The 18,913-nt window shown below is 38.2% G+C and overlaps 1 protein-coding gene across 1 annotated transcript in view; it reads left to right on the top strand.

Moving 5' to 3' along the window:
• SLC15A1 (solute carrier family 15 member 1) overlaps positions 1-18,913 on the top strand; it is a 42,402-nt gene that overhangs the window by 6,004 nt on the left and 17,485 nt on the right. Inside the window, exons 2-10 of the mRNA XM_015810135.1 lie at positions 4,508-4,530; positions 5,491-5,575; positions 5,679-5,820; positions 7,854-7,973; positions 9,172-9,271; positions 10,283-10,373; positions 13,233-13,316; positions 14,729-14,811; positions 18,174-18,260. Of these exons, the coding sequence (XP_015665621.1) occupies positions 4,508-4,530; positions 5,491-5,575; positions 5,679-5,820; positions 7,854-7,973; positions 9,172-9,271; positions 10,283-10,373; positions 13,233-13,316; positions 14,729-14,811; positions 18,174-18,260 (815 nt within the window). The remainder of the gene's footprint in view (positions 1-4,507; positions 4,531-5,490; positions 5,576-5,678; positions 5,821-7,853; positions 7,974-9,171; positions 9,272-10,282; positions 10,374-13,232; positions 13,317-14,728; positions 14,812-18,173; positions 18,261-18,913) is intronic.

Raw genomic sequence — 18,913 nt, 5'->3', positions numbered from 1 at the left:
CCTTAGATAAATTGGCTAATTTTTTTTTACAAGTTTGTTGCTTATTCAAATTTCTACAAGGCTAGACTGAATCTGAATATCCTTAAATAAGCTAGGGATGCTGGAGGTAATGTTTCCTTTTTTCTCCTTTCACAATACCTTCTCATTATAAAATGAGTTTTGTAACTGAAGATTGATCCACCTTATTGATATGAGGCAAGGTTCAGTGTGCCATAATCCAGACCAATCAGTAGCCCAAAAATCCAAGGTGTTTTGGAGTCTGCTGTGGTCACAAGTGTTATATCTAAAAGAGCTCTATGATGGGTGTCATTCTTTTTTTATATCTCAGCTTGTAAGTTAATGTACATCTTGGGTTCCTCACATTAATCTGCCTAAAATTCAGTGAAAAAAGTGTAAAGTTATAAATCTTATATTCATCAAAAATCCTCTGGAACTACTGTATCTCGTCTTGATGTGGGGCTTGGCAGTTACTACTGCCACCGCCATCTGTTTTCCAAAGGGGTGCTTTTATGTAGCATCCTCCTCTCTGATTCCATTATGTGAGAAAAGAAAGCTTAATTCTTAATTCCGTACTGGCAAATGAAAGGGAAATAAGTGATAAAAAGGAAATAAATTTTATAGCACCACCTTCTGGCTCTGTAGCACTGATGTGTTTGACTAAGCAAATTGGACTGCCCTCCTCTTGTGCTTATGGGCAGATAGACCAATCTCACAAAGGATGAATAGAATCAAACTTCACTACAAAAAAAAATGCATCTAAAACATGCAAGGACTGAGCTTACAGAAAACAGTAATATCAGAAAAAACATAAAGGACTTAAACACACATAATGTCAAAATAAAAAGTAATTGTATGGTATATTTTTTATCAGAGGCTGACTAGACTCCTCCTCCCTTTTAAGACACAGGTATATGTCGTCTTGCTCATTTTCACCTGCAGTCTTTTCAAGGAACAAAGCCTTTTCCTCTGCAGCAGAAAGCAAGTGGTTAGATAGTCTGACTTGGTACATGACACAAGGCATGTAACTGTCCTTTGTACAGATGCCAATTGGGAACTCTGCCTGAGAGATTACATATAAGAGATATAATGGCATATGTAAGGAGGGGTCCAAAAAATCAAGGTGACAGTTGAGAGTTTGTGAGTGAAGCATTGCCATTTTTTACACATGCCTGATGTTAAATTGATACATATACAAAGGGTGCAGAGCTTTGATTGTGGGTTCAAGACTTCCATTGTTACTATTTTTGAACCACCTTATGGCCACTCCAGAAAGCGGTCAGTTCTGCTGCCCAGTAAGGATCCATCATTCAGAACTTACTGTTCTTAAATTGTCACCTCTTTGTTATTCCCATTTGTGTTGAAGTCATTGCCTTTATAACTGATTGCAAATTTCTTGCATCAGTTTAGAGCAGTGGTGGCGAACCTATGGCACGGGTGCCAGAGGCAGCACTCAGAGCCCTCTCTGTGGGCACGCGTGTCGTCGCCCCAGTCCTAGGCCTTCAGCTGGGTTTTATAAAACCCTTTTCGCTTTAGGCCTCTGCCGCCATGTGGAAAAAAAAAGGTTCAATAAATCAATCAATTTCAACTTCTCGCGGGAAAAAAAAGATCTTGCAAAGTTGGAATTGATTGATTGAACTTTTTATCCCACCCAGTCTGCCGTTACCACCGCAGCCACGTCCACCCAATTGGGCATGCCCACCCAATTGGCCACACCCAGCCAATGGGCCACACCCACCCGGCACTCGACAATGCATAAGTAGGTTTTGGGTTGCAGTTTGGGCACTCAGTCTCTAAAAGGTTCGCCATCAATGGTTTAGAGCATCATACTTTATAAATCATGCACATTCAGATGCTAATGCTTCCATTTATCAGAACAAAAGAAGCCATCAGATCAAAGGAAATTATAGTAAAGGTGGAGATAAGCACTCATCTGAACATTGTCTTCTTTCCCCTTTTTGAAAGATACTAGGCGATTTTATATTTCTAGTTCTTATTGGAAAATAATGAGTTGGTTTAAAATTATAGATAAGTGTTTAATTATCTCCTAACCATATGGTAACTACTGTTGCATTTCAACATTGACAATTGTTTGCAAATATTGACCTTTTCATGTGCTGAAGGATGCACAGAACTATATTATTTATTTATTCATTCATTCATTCATTCAATTTCTATAGCTGTCCATCTCAAACAAGTGACTTTGTATGACAAACAGTAATAAAATCAATTACAATATAGTACAAATTATATAGGGCAGCAGAGAAAAAAATATCATCATATATGTCAATATAGCCAGGAAACAGAGCCCTTCACACCGAGGCCCAGGCACAAAGCCAGGTCTTCAAGGCCTTATGAAAAGCCTACAGGATTGGGTCATCCTCAGCTCTGAAGTAAAATGCTCTAGAGGATGGGCTAGAAGAGAAGGCACAACTTCGAGTCCCTGCCAGTCGCGGTTCCTTGGCTGATGGGACTCATATCATGCCCAATCTGTCTAACAGAATTGGATGGGTAGAAACCACTGGGAGAAGATGGATGTTAAGTATTAGGATCCCAAGTCATGAAGGGCTTTAAAGGTGGCAAACAGCACCTTAAATTGCACCAGGAAATACACAGGCAACCAATGAATATCATGTAGTAATGGTATTACATGTGACAAATATTTGACACCATTTACTATCCATACAGATGTATTTTGCACCAATTAAAGTTTCTTAATGCTTTTCAAAGACTGTCCCAGGAAGAATGCATTGCAGTAATCCAAACAAGAGTTCATGAGGATGTGAGTGACCATGAGCAGAGGACGGAGCACAACCTGAATGTATGCAAAGGCCTTCCTAGCCATGGCTGCTCCATGCTTTTCTAGCAGGAGCCTTGAATCCAAGAGGACTCTCAAATTACACACTAGGTTCATCTGGATCAGAGCCATCCCATCCAAGACCAAAGAGGAAAGAATCTTGTCATCAGAGGCCCCAGATACCTAGAGCCACTCAATCTTGCATGGGTTGAAGTCCATTGCACCCCGTCCTGATTCCTACAGCCTCCAAGCCCTGCAACAGAATATCTACTGCATTGCTCAGGTGGCCTGGCGTGGAGACATAAAGCTGGGCATCGTTAGCATATTGATGATGCCTCACTCCAAACCACTGGATGACCTCACCCAGCAGAAGTCAAAAATGAATGGAAGCTGATTTTCCCAAACCTTTTGCAATGGGCACCGCTAGAGACTTGGTTGTATAACTTCTGACGATTGGTTTCTTGTGTTTGGTGCATAGTGCAGCAGTGTGATGCTTAAGAGTAGCTAACAGCACTGTTAGTTTTTTCCATGCATTGTGAACTATGAACCCTTTGCTATTAGAATAATCACAAATAGACCTGTAATAACTATAGATATGCTTACCCCACAAATCAGTGTTCTAAAGTACAGAGCCTCCTTGTACCTGTGCTTTATCTTCAAGATAGTAAAGCAGGGTGCAAAGGTGCTTAAGGAATGCTGACATGAATTCTGGTATTGTCCCAACTTTTAAAATTCTGAAGTGGTATACAATGTGATAATTTCTATGGTCCAGCACTGCTCAGACTTTTAGTTGAAAGAAGCAAAACAATCACTGTGACCCCAAATATTAGGGCTCTTTTTGTGTGTTCCAAGTTTGTATCTTCCATATTCCCAATCCAAAGAGAGGAACTGTACTTAAAGTGACATTGATAGACAATATTCAGCACAGATAAGAACCGCACCATTTGCTCCTGCAGGATTGAATGCATTTGTAGAATTGTATGAATTCTGAACTACGTAAGAACGAGCATGTCATAATCATCGCTATAATATTGTCTGTGTTCAGATGTGCCCTAAGATGTAGATTGCTCAATTTGTTTCGCTTGCCATAACAGGTCTTAATACACTATCTCACTTTTTATTTGGCATTGAGATTTATTATCTGGACCCAGAAACACATTAGGGGAGAGCTCATAAATCACAATAATCATACTTTAAACTTAAGTAGAATTGGGCATGACAGACATTATGTGAACCAAGATTAATAGTTGCTTTAGAATTATGCAGGCATTAGCCCTCCAGGAAAACAAAGCTCATGATAGCCAGAGATGTGCAGGAACATCTGCAAGCAGAGCTCTTCACCAAATTGGCGTTCCCCTAATATATTGTATAATTACTTATCCAGAGCAGGTGGTAATTGAGAAGGGCTAATATAAGTAAAAAAAAGCTGCTTTGCATCTTTAAAAGGTAGGCCTTTTTCAAATTGCAGTTTGGAAATGTAACTAATATGATTACCTTTCAGGTTTTCCATAGATCTTTCAAGTTACAGTATTCCCATTTAAATTTATATTTTATAGATATGTAATAGAGGATCAACTTTAAATATTGCTGATATAATGTCTGTAATACAAAACTAAAATTCCATTCTCTCGGTAAGGAATGACTGTTGTACCATACTGTTAACTTTTATCAAAAGTGCTTATTTTTCATTTTTGTTTTTCTTTTCCTTTACAGAGGAAAGTAAAGGAAGTCGTAGGGTAAGTGTTTATGTTGAAAAATGTGGAAGCTTTATTCTTAGTGGTCTCTTTTTATTTTTTCTAAGAACACATTACTTGCATTCTAGGATTTTAGTTAGGGATGATTTTAATATAATTTTAATTACGACACAGCTACTAATATTTGGCTTTTAATTTGGTCTTAGAGGGGTTTTTATTTTGGTATTTATTTATTTTATTTTGGTATTTTATTGTTACTTGTTTTTAATATGCTGTGCACCGCCCTGAGTCCTTCGGGAGAAGGGCGGTATATAAATCAAATTAATAATAATAATAATAATAATAATCTCTGACAGATTCTAGTGCAAAATCCAGAGCTGATTTTGGTCTTTGTCTATAAGGTTATGTCAACCTAATCTCTTTGAATGTAGCCTTTATGTATTTCTTGACTTATTTTACTAGTAGTTTGGAAAGCAAAACAGATTACATCAAAGTGTTATGAATTTTTTTTCTGATTAACCTATTATGGTTAATCCATAATTAATATATATGTTTGGATTTGAATTCAATCTAGCAAAAATTATATTCTCTAATCAGAGTATAGTATAGCCCAGAGATGAACTAGGGTTTATTAGGGTTTTAATGATGTTAGTGGATTTATCTAATGAATTTTTCTGTAGTACTTAGCTATCCTGTCAGAGGCTGGACATCAGCACACAGCATATTCAAATAACCATGAAGCATCATCCCCTCGTTTCTATTTTCTTCATCCCCTCCATTTTAATTTATAGAGCAGTTACAGAGTGATGCTACATTACTGCTCCTGAATCTTTGCTACTTCGAGGTAACTTGAAAAGGCCAAATATACTTGGAGAGGAAACAGTTTATAAGTATTGTGTAGTTTCAGAACTTTTTTTCCTTGAAGGATACTAGATTGTGGTAAAACATTTCTATAGTTTTATAAACATTACTGTTAATTTTGTTGTTTTTGTTTTACCTCAGGCCGGTTGCTTTGGCTACCCACTTAGTATCTTCTTCATAGTCATCAATGAATTCTGTGAAAGATTCTCCTACTATGGAATGCGAGGTGATTTTAAAAAATTATATTCTAAGTTGGACTACTATTGATGCAGCTGCTTGCTGATTTTCCCATTAACTACTCTTATTATTTTCTTATTCTTTTTTTTTAGCTGTGCTTGTCCTCTATTTCAAGTTTTTTCTCCACTGGGATGATAATCTGTCTACTGCCATTTATCACACATTTGTTGCTCTCTGCTATCTAACGCCTATCCTTGGAGCACTCATAGCTGACTCCTGGCTGGGAAAATTCAAGTGAGTGTATATTGGTGGGAAAGCACAGTTAGGAGATTCAAACACTTTCCCTGGGGCATTGGAAGGTGGGATTAATTTCCTTAATTCAGAATTGGATCAAATTACTGCACGTTTCATTAATCAACCAAAGCTTGACTTTAATAGAGGGAAGCATATTTTCTTTCAGGCATAATGTGGGCTCTGTGTACTCCAGTAAGTAGGTAGTAGCAGGCCTAAAGGCAGAAAAATAATTTGATTTATTTAAAATAATTAAATATAGGTATCATTCTGCTTCTGTCATATTAAAATTACACTCAGTGTTTTGAGAAATGGAGCATGTCCATTGCTTGTAGGTCCTTGTTTGCACACCTTTAGTTTAATACTAAAAGAAGTACATTTTGCTGCATTTTTTCAATTCCTATCCAGTGAATAATATAATTTTCCTCTTTAAAAGATTATGGTAGTGTAGTTCTCTGGATTCTAAGGAGAAAAGTTGACTACAACCATATACAATGCACGCTTACTTCTCACCAACTCTTAAGTCAAACACAGCTTTTCCCAGGGTTGAACTGCCACTTTAGAAGGCAATTGCATGAACCCAGGAAAAAACAGAAATTTAAAAAAATTGCAGACAGGTGTAACAGTCCCTATATGCATATCCCCATATTTTTCCCTTCAAATCCCAGATCCTGCTGTCCTAATCAAGGTGCAGTGATGGAGGAATATGCATGCCTTCAACTTTTTGCTTCTACAAAAGCCATTGATCAAGTCAGTGTCAACGTAGACACCACATAAACAGATTTTTCTATGACAATCTGCCCAAGGTGGAAGAAAAAGATTACAATGCCTAGGAAACATAATATTTTTATATTTCCCACAAATCTTAAATTCCAGTTCATGCTTTGTTTTACTTATAAAATTCAGCTAAACTATCCTTTTCAGAAAAAAAAATTGTTAAAGAAAATTACAAAATTATGTCAGAGATAATTTATATGTAAGATCTTGTTAATTATTATAATGAGCATCAAGCAGGTTAATCACATCAATTAAAGAGATGTTTTGATTTCATGTTGCCATTCGCCGTTTGTTTCTGTTTTCTATCAGGGTGTCACCTGGAAGTTATTCCCTACTTTGTTGTTCTGGGAATACTGGTTTCATGGGAGATCAGAGATGACATGTCTGATGTTTCATGATCTTATTACTGCACCAGTGAAAAACTCTATAAGAAAAATATCAGTAGATTTCCCTGATCTGTTTTCCAGTGGGACCACTAACATATGATCAGGAAATGTGTACATTCATTGATGGAAGAAGAACTGATATTTCTGAAAAGGCACAACTGAATTTGTCAATTTAGAATCTTTGCTGCCTAATCAAACATACGAAGATGAACAATAAATGAACGAATGCTATGTAAATTCCATGTTTTATACTTTAATAAAGTGTTTTATTTGGAATTTATAAATCACATACAAAACAAATACAGTAAAGACTTTTGATTTCCAGACATAATTATTTTAAATACCAGATGTACATGATAATTATATTTTCTCAAAAGTGGGCATTACTGTTTAACATCCCTAGATATTTTTTTTTACAGAAGATTGTCAAGTACAGCAGATATACACAGAGAACAGAAAATACAGTTTTTCAGAAGGCTTCTTCATTGCCAATATTCAAACATGAGGTTTAAGCCACATTTATATGAAAGTTTAATACAGAAATGCATGGGCATACACACATACTGTGTATGTAAGTCCCTAGAGTCTCCAGATGTATTCTATTTGACAGTCTTTACCATTTTACTATTTTTTCACTCCATTATCAATATTTGACATCTCCTCCTAAGCAGCTACTAATATTGACAACCCAAACAGAAAAACCATCAAAGATTGAATAGCATTCAGTGATATTTACATATGTGCAATTGAGTATGCTCATTTTTTATTATTACACACTATGTTAAACTGAGTGAACCAACGTAATATTCTTGTATTAAAAAGAGAGAGAGACATCATTAAAAATACATCTTCTGTCTGTGTCCTTCATTACAGGACTATTATTTCCTTGTCCATTGTGTACACAGTTGGGCAAGCAGTCTTGTCGATAAGTTCCATAAATGACGTGATGGATGGAAATCACGATGGTGTACCAGATGACATTAACATTCCCATGTAAGTTGCACTTATCTTTATCTTCTACATGAACACATATTGGGACCTATTAGGCATTCAGTGTACCACAAATCTGTTTACTGTGTGCTTAATTATTGTAGCCTTGGTTCCTCCCTTTGTATCATCCCATGACCCCATCATGTGGCAAAGTCCAAGGAGCCTTTTTCTGCTGTAGCAACAGATCGCAGATCTGCTTTTTTAGACAAAGTGCTTCCATTTACAATCTTTTGATTGTGCTATGAAAACCATTTGCAAGAGTTTGTTTCGTTTTTCAAAATGGAAACTTTGTCACCTTGCACTCTTGATTTACAAAGAAAATGATTAAATTTGTTAGCTACAAGCTAATTTTTTAAATTCTGCTCTTCCAAACTACTACGTATATAAGAAATCCTCTCTCTGCATATTACTAATGGCTAAATTAGATGTTTGTCCCTTATGAAATCAATCTTTCAAAATTGTACTTTATAATATTAATAAATGTGTACAGGGGACAGGAAAATAAATGGTTCACAGAAATAACATGGAAGAGTTTTGGATGAACATTTTACATGTTTACAGATTATCCCAGAAAATTCTGGATATTCAGAAATACTTTTGTAATATTGCATTGCTTTTAACTTTTGCCTAGCATAGCAGTGTCTATGTCAGTTTTCATTCTTGATCTGTAATCTTATTTATGTCTTCATTATTTTCCTAAGGGTGCATATTTACTGTGCAGATGCTCCCTGGTCAGGGTTTTTCTTTCTTTATATGCTAGCCGGCTTCATCTCTAATATTTATTATTTATCATGGTTGGCTTTGAGTTTATGGGTCATGTACATATAATTTGGATCTGAAATGTATCACAATAATCACCAATATGATGTTAGCCTAGGCCTAAATCTATACCATATTAAAATATGCTTTGGATAGGGTATTAGCCACATTGCATTGTTTCATAATACATTTTTTAATTCCAGTTTTTCCAATCCTATCTTCACAGTGGGTCATCTTCAGGGTGACTAGATATATTTTGTGCTGTGATCCCTTTGGGATTTTCAGAGATCCTATTATGTGCCTCAGCTGTTTGCGCATGTAGCCCATTAACAAGTACATTTCAATGCTCAGAGTAAAACATAGATAGAAAAATACAAGTGAAAGGACCAGGAAGCCTCTGCATCACTCGCCTAGTATGGTCAATCTACTTTTGTTGTTGCAGAGCTTTCTCTATGATTGGTTTGGTCCTTATTGCTCTGGGAACTGGTGGGATCAAACCATGTGTTGCAGCCTTTGGGGGAGATCAGTTTGAAGAAGACCAGGTATCAATTTTCTTTTATTTAACTACTTACAAATATTGTAAACTCTCATCCTTTGGTTTGATTCTTGGTTGTATAACAATATTGTCACTGTATTGTTAATCAAGGAAATAGAAGATCAAGAAATGGAGCTACACATGGATTTCATTTGAATTTTTTTTTTTTTTGGTGTGGCACTATGGAGATTTCTGACCTTTTATTTACAATATGCAACTTGAGGTTCAATGGAAGTATAGCAGATCTTCATAATATTTCAAGATTCATATCAACTTCTGACTAGAATACTTGAAAAACTGCCTTTTTCTCTCCTGCTTCACCATGCAGCTTATGCAGCTCATACTTTTCCAGTACTCTATCTTTGCCACAGCTGCACTTTGGCTGACATTTCTGTAGCCAAACTTACACTTGGCAACTTTCTCCTGAGGAACAAACATAGTCATTTTGGTCCCAGTAATCCTCTGCTATCTAACTTATTTCCATGTACACTAAAACAATACAGGTAGTTCTTGACTTATAACAATTCAAGATCAGAATTTCTATTGCCAAGAAAGGCAATTGCTAAATGAGTCACACCTGATTTTACTACTATTTTACTATAAATATTAAGTGAATCACTGCAGTTGTTAAGTGAATCAAACAGTCATTAAGCAAATCTGCTTCCCCCATTAATTTTAGCTGGAATGTCGTAAATGACTATCATGTGACCTGGGACACTGCAACCGATGTAAATACATGCCAGTTGTCAAATGTTAAAATTTTGATTATGTGACTGTGGGGATGCTGTAACAGTCATAAGTGCAAATACCAATCATAAGTCACTTTTTTCAGTGCCTTTGTAACTTTGAACGTTGCTAAATGAATAGTTGTAAGGACTACCTATAAACATTCTTTTATGAAACTTTTAAAAACTATATAAGTGATTTTGCAAAAGCATTTATTTATAGACAACCTGCACTTTTATATTAAAAGAATGTCAAAAACTAATTTATAATAAGGTTCTTCTTTGTATTTCAGGAAAAACAAAGAAGCAGGTTCTTCTCTATATTTTATCTTTCCATTAATGCTGGAAGCCTTCTTTCTACTATCATCACCCCAATACTTAGAGGTACATTTTTCTACATCAGACCAATAAGTTTATCTTGATACAGGTATGGGGTGTGCTAAACATACAAATATAAGAGTAGCCATTGAAGGGGTCTGTATTAATATTGGTCTCTGTTTGTCATTGAACTAGTATACTTCTTATTAGAAACAATCTATGATTGTTTTAATCTTTTGTTATCTACTCTTGAACTGACAAAATTAGTGGACCAGTGACAAAATTAATGGACCAAAAATGCTATGGATATCATTTACTTGGACTTGAATAAAGCATTTGATAAGTAGACCATAACCTGCTACTTGACAAGATAGAAAAATGTGGGTTAGACAGCACTACCAGATGGATTTATAACTGGCTGACCAACCACATTCAACGGTTGGACCTGCATCTACATGGAGGGAAGTATGCAGTGGGATACCCCAAGGCTCTGTCTTAAGCCCAGTACTGTTCAATATCTTCATCAATGATTTAGATGAGGGGATAGAAGGGGAACTCATCAAATTTGCAGACGACCCCAAGCTAGTAGGAATAGCTAATACTCCAGAAGGATCTTGACAGACTTGAATACTGGGCCCTATCTAACAAAATGAAATTCAGTGGTGAGAAAAGCAAAGCTCTATATTTAGGCAAGAAAAACCAAATGCACAGAATAGGTGGTACCTGGCTCAATAGTAGTAACTATAAGAGGGATCTTGGAGTCTCAGTGAACAATCACTTATATATGAGCCATTTTATAATGCCTTGGTAAGACCACACTTGGAATATTGCATCCAGTTTTGGTCGTCACAATATAAAAAAAATGTTGAGACTCTAGGGAGTGCAGAGAGAAACAACAAAGATGATTAGGACCAGAAGCTAAAACATATGAAGAACATTTGCAGGAATTGGGTTTGTCTAGTTCAGAGGTCTGTAACCTTGACAACTTGTGGACTTCAGCTTCCAGAATTCCTCAGCCAGCATAGCTGATGGTTGCAGTGGATTGATGTCATAGCTGGCTGAGGAATTCTGGGAGCTGAAGTCCACAAGTCTTAAAGTTGTCAAGGTTGCAGACCCCTGATCTAGTTTAATGAAGAGAAGGATTAGGGGTGAAATGATGGCAGTGTTCCAATATCTGAGGGGCTGCCCACAAAGAAGAGGGGGTCAACCTATTTTTCAAGGCATCTGAGGGCTGGACAAGAAGCAATTGATGGAAACTAATTAAGGAGAGAAACAACCCAGAATTAAGAGATTTCCTGACAGTGAGAACAATTGATCAGTGGAACGACTTGCTTCCAGAAGTTGTGGGTGCTCCAATACTGGAGGTTTTTAAGAGGAGATTGGGCAGCTATTTGTCTGAAATGGTATAGGGCATGGGTGTCAAACTCGTTGTGTCACATAACATGTCGTGACATATCATGACTTTTTTCGCACTGCCAGAGCTGGGGTGGGCGCGGCCTCTGCATGATGCAACCGGCCCATGGGCCGGCAGTTTGACACCCTGGTATAGGGTCTCCTGCTTGAGCAGAGGGGTGGACTAGAAGATATCTAAGGTCCCTTCCAACTCTGTTATTCTGAAGTTCTCAGAAGTATAAATCTCAGCAAGTGAAACTAGAGTAGACATCCAGTAAAAAGCCCATTTTCTCTCCCTACTGTTTCTAACACAGGTCAAATGTCCTTTCTCATTATATAGCATCTTATTTGGAATCCAAGCCACAGACTCTAGTAATAGTGTGGACATTATTAATAGCAACAATTGAATGGTTTATGGAGTGCTTTTTTTGTCGTAGAACTCACCGGAACAGAGTTCTGGCAACTTTTTTTGACGGATTTTCCAAGTTTTAAAAGTAACTTTTGAAAATTTGATGTTTGGTCCATGTGGACTTGAATTGCCCTATTGAGCGTAGCAGCTCGGTGGCAAAATAATTAAAATGGTGCATGCGGGCTGCTTGTGTATCGAGTCCGATGCATGCGTACTTTGTCCGGCTGCTCGGCTTGTGGCACTGCTCCGCTTGTGATTGGTCGTGTGGTCGGATGCTGAGTGCTTACTGTGGGCAGCGACCATTATGTTTCATTACACAACTGACATGTATGGGTGTGTGTACAGTGATTGACTATGTGTGAAAGGTAAATAAAAGATTAACAAGATGTGAGTTCCGGCACCTTTTTTCTTACAAAAAAAGCACTGGGTTTATGTAACTCAGAATACAAATGCCCTGGCTATAAAAACTATGTGTGGCTATATTAATAAGATCAATATAATCATAATCTGATATAACAAAGTAATTGCACCAAATAATGATGAAATATATTGTTTATTCAATGTAAACATGCATCTATAAAAGAAGAGACCTTTGTTCTTTGCATGGAATTTTTTCCTTGCATAATCTGAATCTGGAATGGGATTGTTGCTAGTCTGAATGTATGGTATGTATGAGTGTATGTATATGTACCTGTGTGCTCTCTATCACTCTATCTCTCTTATCTCTCCAGGAAAATCTGCCCAGAGGAAATAAATGAATTGGGAATTATTTTCCCAAGGGTGGGAAGACACAGCAGCAGGAGATCTGTCTAAAGGGAAAGTCCACCATGGAGACTAAATATTTTCTCTGTATAGAGAGGATTTTTTTTAGAATAGCTTAGTTTAAAGATGGCATGAGATGGGACAATAGAACAGTCAAATAATGTGCTATATACAGTATGTGCCCTAAGTCTATAAATCATTACAAGCTGCTTATATTTCCAAATGAGACTCCCATGTATAAACTTTTGTTCAAATATAATATGTAATTTAGTTCACTGAATAATTGATAGGGAAGACCTGTTCTTTCAGGCTACTGTTTCAGAAAAGCCACAACTATGCCTCCCACTTATTTTTTTGTACAGGAGTGGAATGTGGAGTTCACGACAAACAACAATGTTATCCTCTGGCATTTGGTGTTCCTGCTGCCCTAATGGCTGTTGCACTGAGTAAGTCAGACAATTTATCAGATGTACTGCTTTTTTACTCACATATGATTAATTTTGTTACAGTGATATAATTACGGTATACTGGTAATCCACAATTTAGGACTATTTGTTTAAATTATGATGGCCTCTGGCCTCAGAAAAGGTGACTTACGACTGATTCTTGAAGTTACAACATTGTAACCCCCCCCCAGTCATGTAATTACAATTTGGTCGCTTGGCAATTGGTTTGGGTTTATGATGGTTGCAGTGGATTGAGGTCATGTGATCATGGTTTGCAATCTTCCCAGCCAGTTTCCAACAAGCAAAGCCAGTTGTGGAAGCTGGATTTGCTTAACAACTATGTGATTTGCTTAATGATCATGATAAAAATGGTCATAAAATCAGGTCTAGACCAGGGCTTTTCAACCTTTTCACCCATTGTACCACTTTTAGTATCCTCTGGAGGCAATATCCAAGTACCACCAGTCGCCTAGCAAGGTGCCAAAAACTTGATGACCAAAAAAAAAAAAAGGAAAAAAGTGATGAAGTACAGGTAGTCCTCGACTTACAACAGTTCGCTTAGTGACTGTTCAAAATTACAATGGCGCTCTTCCTCCTGTCTGAGATTTTCATTTCTGTTGAGGATTGGCAGCGGGGGTGGGGTGGGGGGGTGTTTGGTTTTTATTTCCTCCATCTGCTGGGTGGTTGCAGCAGGTTTTGGTCACTTCACATGACCCTGGGACACTGTGACCGTCATAAATATGAATGAGTTGCCAAGCATCTGAATGTAAATCACAAGACCCTGGAGATGCTGCAACATTCCAGCTGATCGGCACTTCTTCTGGGCTCAGCAAAAGCGGCAGGATCAGTACCAAGCTCCAGCTGGAGCCTGGCGCTGATCCTGGGGCTTCCACTGAGCCCTGACAGCCCTGCAGCTCCAGCCATCTCTCGCTCAGGCTTGTGCGGTGCTGCCACCGATTCAGCTCATTCCCCTTCCCCGCTACCACTTTTCTAGGATGGTCGTGTACCACCTGCCAGGTGCCAATGTACCACAGGTGGTCCCCATACCACTGGTTGAAAAGCCTTGGTCTAGACATAAGATGACTCGCTGAATTACTGCATTGCTTAGCGACCAAAATTGCAGTTCCAATTATGGTCACCACTACCCGTAATGTATTCTGGTTCATTATGATAGTTTCCTGACCATATTGACCTATTACGGGTTGTGCATGAGAGATAACTTTCAAAAGAATAATAGAATATCAGAAAATATATAGATCTTAAATTTAATAGCAAATTCTCCCTCTTCTTACTTGTTTAATACTAGTTCTTAAACTGGCTATAAATTGATTTGCTACCCAATTCCCCAACCCCTCCTTGTTGAAATTTAATCACTTTTTCAAATCTTGCTATCTTTTGGTTTCTGTCTGCAGTTGTGTTCATCGCTGGAAGCACAATGTACAAGAAAGTTAAACCTGAAGGCAACATCATGGTCCAAGTTGCTAAATGCATTTCAGTAAGCAATATATAATGCAAGACTAGTATTTTCAAGGGCAGTTTATTTTCGTGAACTTGATATTCAACTAAATCTGTATTCAGTTATTTTCTTACTAGTTGTCTCAGGGTTCCCCTTTTTTCTGAACTACATAAAAACCCTTCATCTGGATAGCAATTCTAGTTCCTTACCTAGAATTATTACAGTGTGGGATTTAGCTCTAGACTGATTGTTTGCTTGCTGATCAGAAATATTCCTCTTCCTGATTTTTGCCTAAAATGTTTTTCATTATCTTTGAAGCCTAATCTACATTTATGAAGCCAGAGCTGTTACAAATTAGGAGGAGAAATAGTGTAAAAAGCTTTCTGGCAGGCCTCTTCTTCCAAGGGTTCTTTGGTAAATAAAGCAATAGCAATAGCACTTAGACTTATATACTGCTTCATAGTGCTTTACAACCCTCTCTAAGCAATTTACAGAGTCAGCACATTGCCCCCAACAATCTGAGTCTTCATTTTACTGACCTCGAAAGGATGGAAGGCTTACGTCAATCTTAAGTTGGTCAGGATCGAACTCCTGGGTATGGGCAGAGTTAGCCAGCAATATTGCATTTAACCACTGCGCCACCATGGCTCTTATAATTATGCAATTGATCTGCATATATAATTATAATATGCAGATCAAACCTTCTTATATCCCATATGAAGAATTCTTGGCTCTTCTGCCAAAGACATCTCCCTTCAATTCATCTTGTAGAAAAATAAACAGTAAGGTACAGGTAGTCCTCGAGTTACAAGCGTAATGGAGCCTGCCCATTCCACTTGTAAATCGAAAACTCTTAGAGTGAATCTCGTTCCTTTAGCGAGATCACTGTCTTCCTTGTTAAAATGCACTCGTTAAGTAAACATGAGGTATCTCAGGGTGGGGAAGGCCATAGAGGACCTAGTGATGGAACAGGCCCCCAAGGCCTCCCTGAGCCACTAAGATACCTCATGTTTCCCCCTCCCTTCCTGCCACGTGGGACTCACCTGGAAAAGGTCTGTCTCCCCTCTGCCGTGTTTCCCCCTCCCTTCCTGCCACGTGGGACTCACCTGGAAAAGGTCTGTCTCCCCTCTGCCGTGGTTCCTGCTGCCACTCCGATCTGAGGCCAGGGGACGCATCCACAGCCCCCTGCAGCCCAATCCGGGCTCCGGAGGCCTGGAAAAGACCTCCAGATCCCAGATCCATGGCCACGGAGCGATTTTGCAGCCCCTCTGCAGCCTGATCTGGGCTCTGGAGGTGTTTTCCAAGCCTCAGGAGTCTGGATCCATGACCGCAGAGTGATTTCGCGTGCCCTGCAGTCACTGGGGGGCTGCAAAATCACTGCACGGCCATGGATCCGGGCTCCGGAAGTCTTGTCCAGGCCTCCGGAACCTGGATCGGGCCTCGGGGTGGTCGTGAAAGCCTGCTCCAGCCTCAGTTCCCGGATGCAGCAGCCTGGAAAAGGCCTCTGGAGCCCGGATTGGCCACATGGTGGGCGCAGAAGGTTTCCCCCAGCTGTAAATCCAGTGGTAGAGGCCTGGAAAAGGCCTCCGGAGCCTGGATGGGGCTGTGGGAGAGTGCGGTAGCTTCCAAGGGCCTGATCCAAGCCTCGGAGGCGTTTTCCTAGCCGTTTGCACCAGGAACGGAGGTTGGGAGGGACTTCTGCATTCCTCTGGAGGCTGGATCCAGGCTTCGGAGGACTGCTCCAAGCAGCAGCCAACTCTCCTCTTTTTCAAAGGGAAAGAAACCGCGGCAGAGAGGATTTTTGTAAGGTAAGTGAGTCTGGCACAGCAGGAAGGGAGGGGGAAGCAGTTGTGAGGAGTGTGGGAGGGAAATAGGGTGAATGTTGCAGTGCCACTCAGGTCGCTCGTAAGAGTGAACGACTGCCGTGGTGCTGCAATATTCATAACTTCGGGACTTGCTCGTAAACACTAGGGGGCGCTCATCACGTAACTTCAAACGAGCGTTAAGCGAACGCTCGTAACTCAGGGATTACCTGTAGTTTAGATCTTCCTATCTAAAGCCAAAAACACAGAACAAAACCAGAACAAAATTTATTCCTACCTTGTTCAACCAATTAAATCAAATGTTTCCATAAAATAGTATGGGGAGCAGGGAGAAAGAAATATATGCAGAATTCTTTAAAATATGTAAGCAGCCTAGTCAAACCAGTTACTTATTACCTGGTTGAATAAGTTTTTAGCTTTAAGTATTTTAAAGGCTGCATCTTGGCTTTATGCTTGATAGTACAGTAAATGGTACTCTCGCTCTTTTTTTCTTTTTCTCTTTTATTGTTTCTTGAGCACTATATTTATTTTTTCTGCAAATGGAGAATAAATGAAAGCTAATATCACTGGGAGAGCTCATGTTAAATATTCCAGGAAATCAGCAGCTATCTACTGACTGATTTGTTAGTCCTAAAGACATTGTGGATATATGGTTAAGGTACAGACTAGTTACTGTATACCATAGCATTAAAAAGTTTAATGGGAAAAGTATTTTTGGAAAACAGAAATTGAACTCCATCTGGGATAAACATGGCATCTACTTTGGGGGCACTGCTATGTTGTACAAAAATTTGACACAGTTCCCCAATAAAAAGGAAGATTTATATCCTGAATAAAGCATCTATTACAATGTTTCTCAAACTTAGCAACTTTAAGATGTGCAGCCTTTAACTCTGAGAATTCCCCAGCCAGCATGAGTTGAAGTCCATGCATCTTAAAGTCACTAAGGTTGAAAAATACTGATTTAATAAGTCAGCTTTTAAATAACTGTTTGGGTTCCTTAAATTTATCATCTTGCTGGAAGTTTTTGTTCCATTTGTATTTGTAAGGAAAAGTTAAAAAATAGCACTTCCTCCAATTTCTTTAATCAAGAAATTAAAAATGATTTCTGATTTCCAAAAGGGAAATCAGAAAGTTAGTCCAGCATATTTGAAGAGCATCAGGAAGGATGTTCAAGGAAGTAGCCTAGGCTGTCTTTGATTGTTCTGGAAATGGTCTTTTGTATTATCCTTACTGTTTATTACCATAGTTAATATTGTCAAGTGTGAAGAATCAGGACTACACGTTAAGCTCCAGTTAAGAAGATATATTCCTCACACTTATTCACAAGAACCTAGTTAACTAATTGTCAGCACTGAATTGATGCTAAATAAGAGTTAACAAATTTTGAAGGGGGCTGGACTTGGATCGCCTCTTGGATCGAGAACTTTGTTCACATCCAGTTAGCACCATTTCTGTTCCCATAACTTTTGGTATTTCAGGCAGTTAACTTGGGGTACTCGCCTCCCCCAAATATTTATGAATGTAATTAAAAAAAGAATTGTGTTTTAATTAATTTGCAAATTATTTCTTTTTCAGTTTGCTGTTCGAAATAGATTTAAACATCGCAGCAAAGTATTTCCCAAGAGAGAACACTGGTTGGACTGGGCTACTGAAAAATATGAGGTATGTTGTATTATTGGCCGGTACTGAATTTCATTATATACTACTATAACAACAGCTTTGCTTTAGGTTTTACTTTGTGGATTGACCTATTTTCATTAAGTGATTGCTAGCATTGTACCATTTAAGGCCCCTGGCGGCCTTAAAATTTTGCATGCAACTTCAAAAAGATAAACATGACAGCACATATAATTGAAAAACAATTGGCATAAAACCCCCAACGTTCAGAAATTTGAACAAGTTTAAGTAAACTCAGAATAAAGGTTAAAGCATCCTGTGTATCATTTGGGAAGTTAGATTTAATATCAGTTTACTTTGAAAACACACATAAGATACTAATAATAAGCAAACAAACAAATGAACAATGCTTTAATATTTTTTCAATGTCCATAAGCTGATTAAAATAAAAGCAGTTTACCTAGTTGTAGATAGATATCTACTATATTTATCTGACTAAAAATGTGGGTCTAATAAGTTTAACTTTCAAATTAACTTTTGGACATATCTGCTTTTTTTAAAAACAGCATTCTGTTGTTTGTAGAAATCATGCATACCTTTTGTTTACATCAGGTGATGTACTTCTCATTCTCAGTTACAAAATTTTGAGATGTAAAAATAATCATTGCATTGCTTCATCAATTATGTAATTATGACTC

This window comes from Protobothrops mucrosquamatus, unplaced genomic scaffold (genome assembly GCF_001527695.2).
Source record: "Protobothrops mucrosquamatus isolate PMUCROS unplaced genomic scaffold, P.Mucros_1.0 scaffold_35, whole genome shotgun sequence".
NCBI lineage: Eukaryota > Metazoa > Chordata > Lepidosauria > Squamata > Viperidae > Protobothrops > Protobothrops mucrosquamatus.
This window is presented reverse-complemented; position numbering and strand designations above follow the sequence as displayed.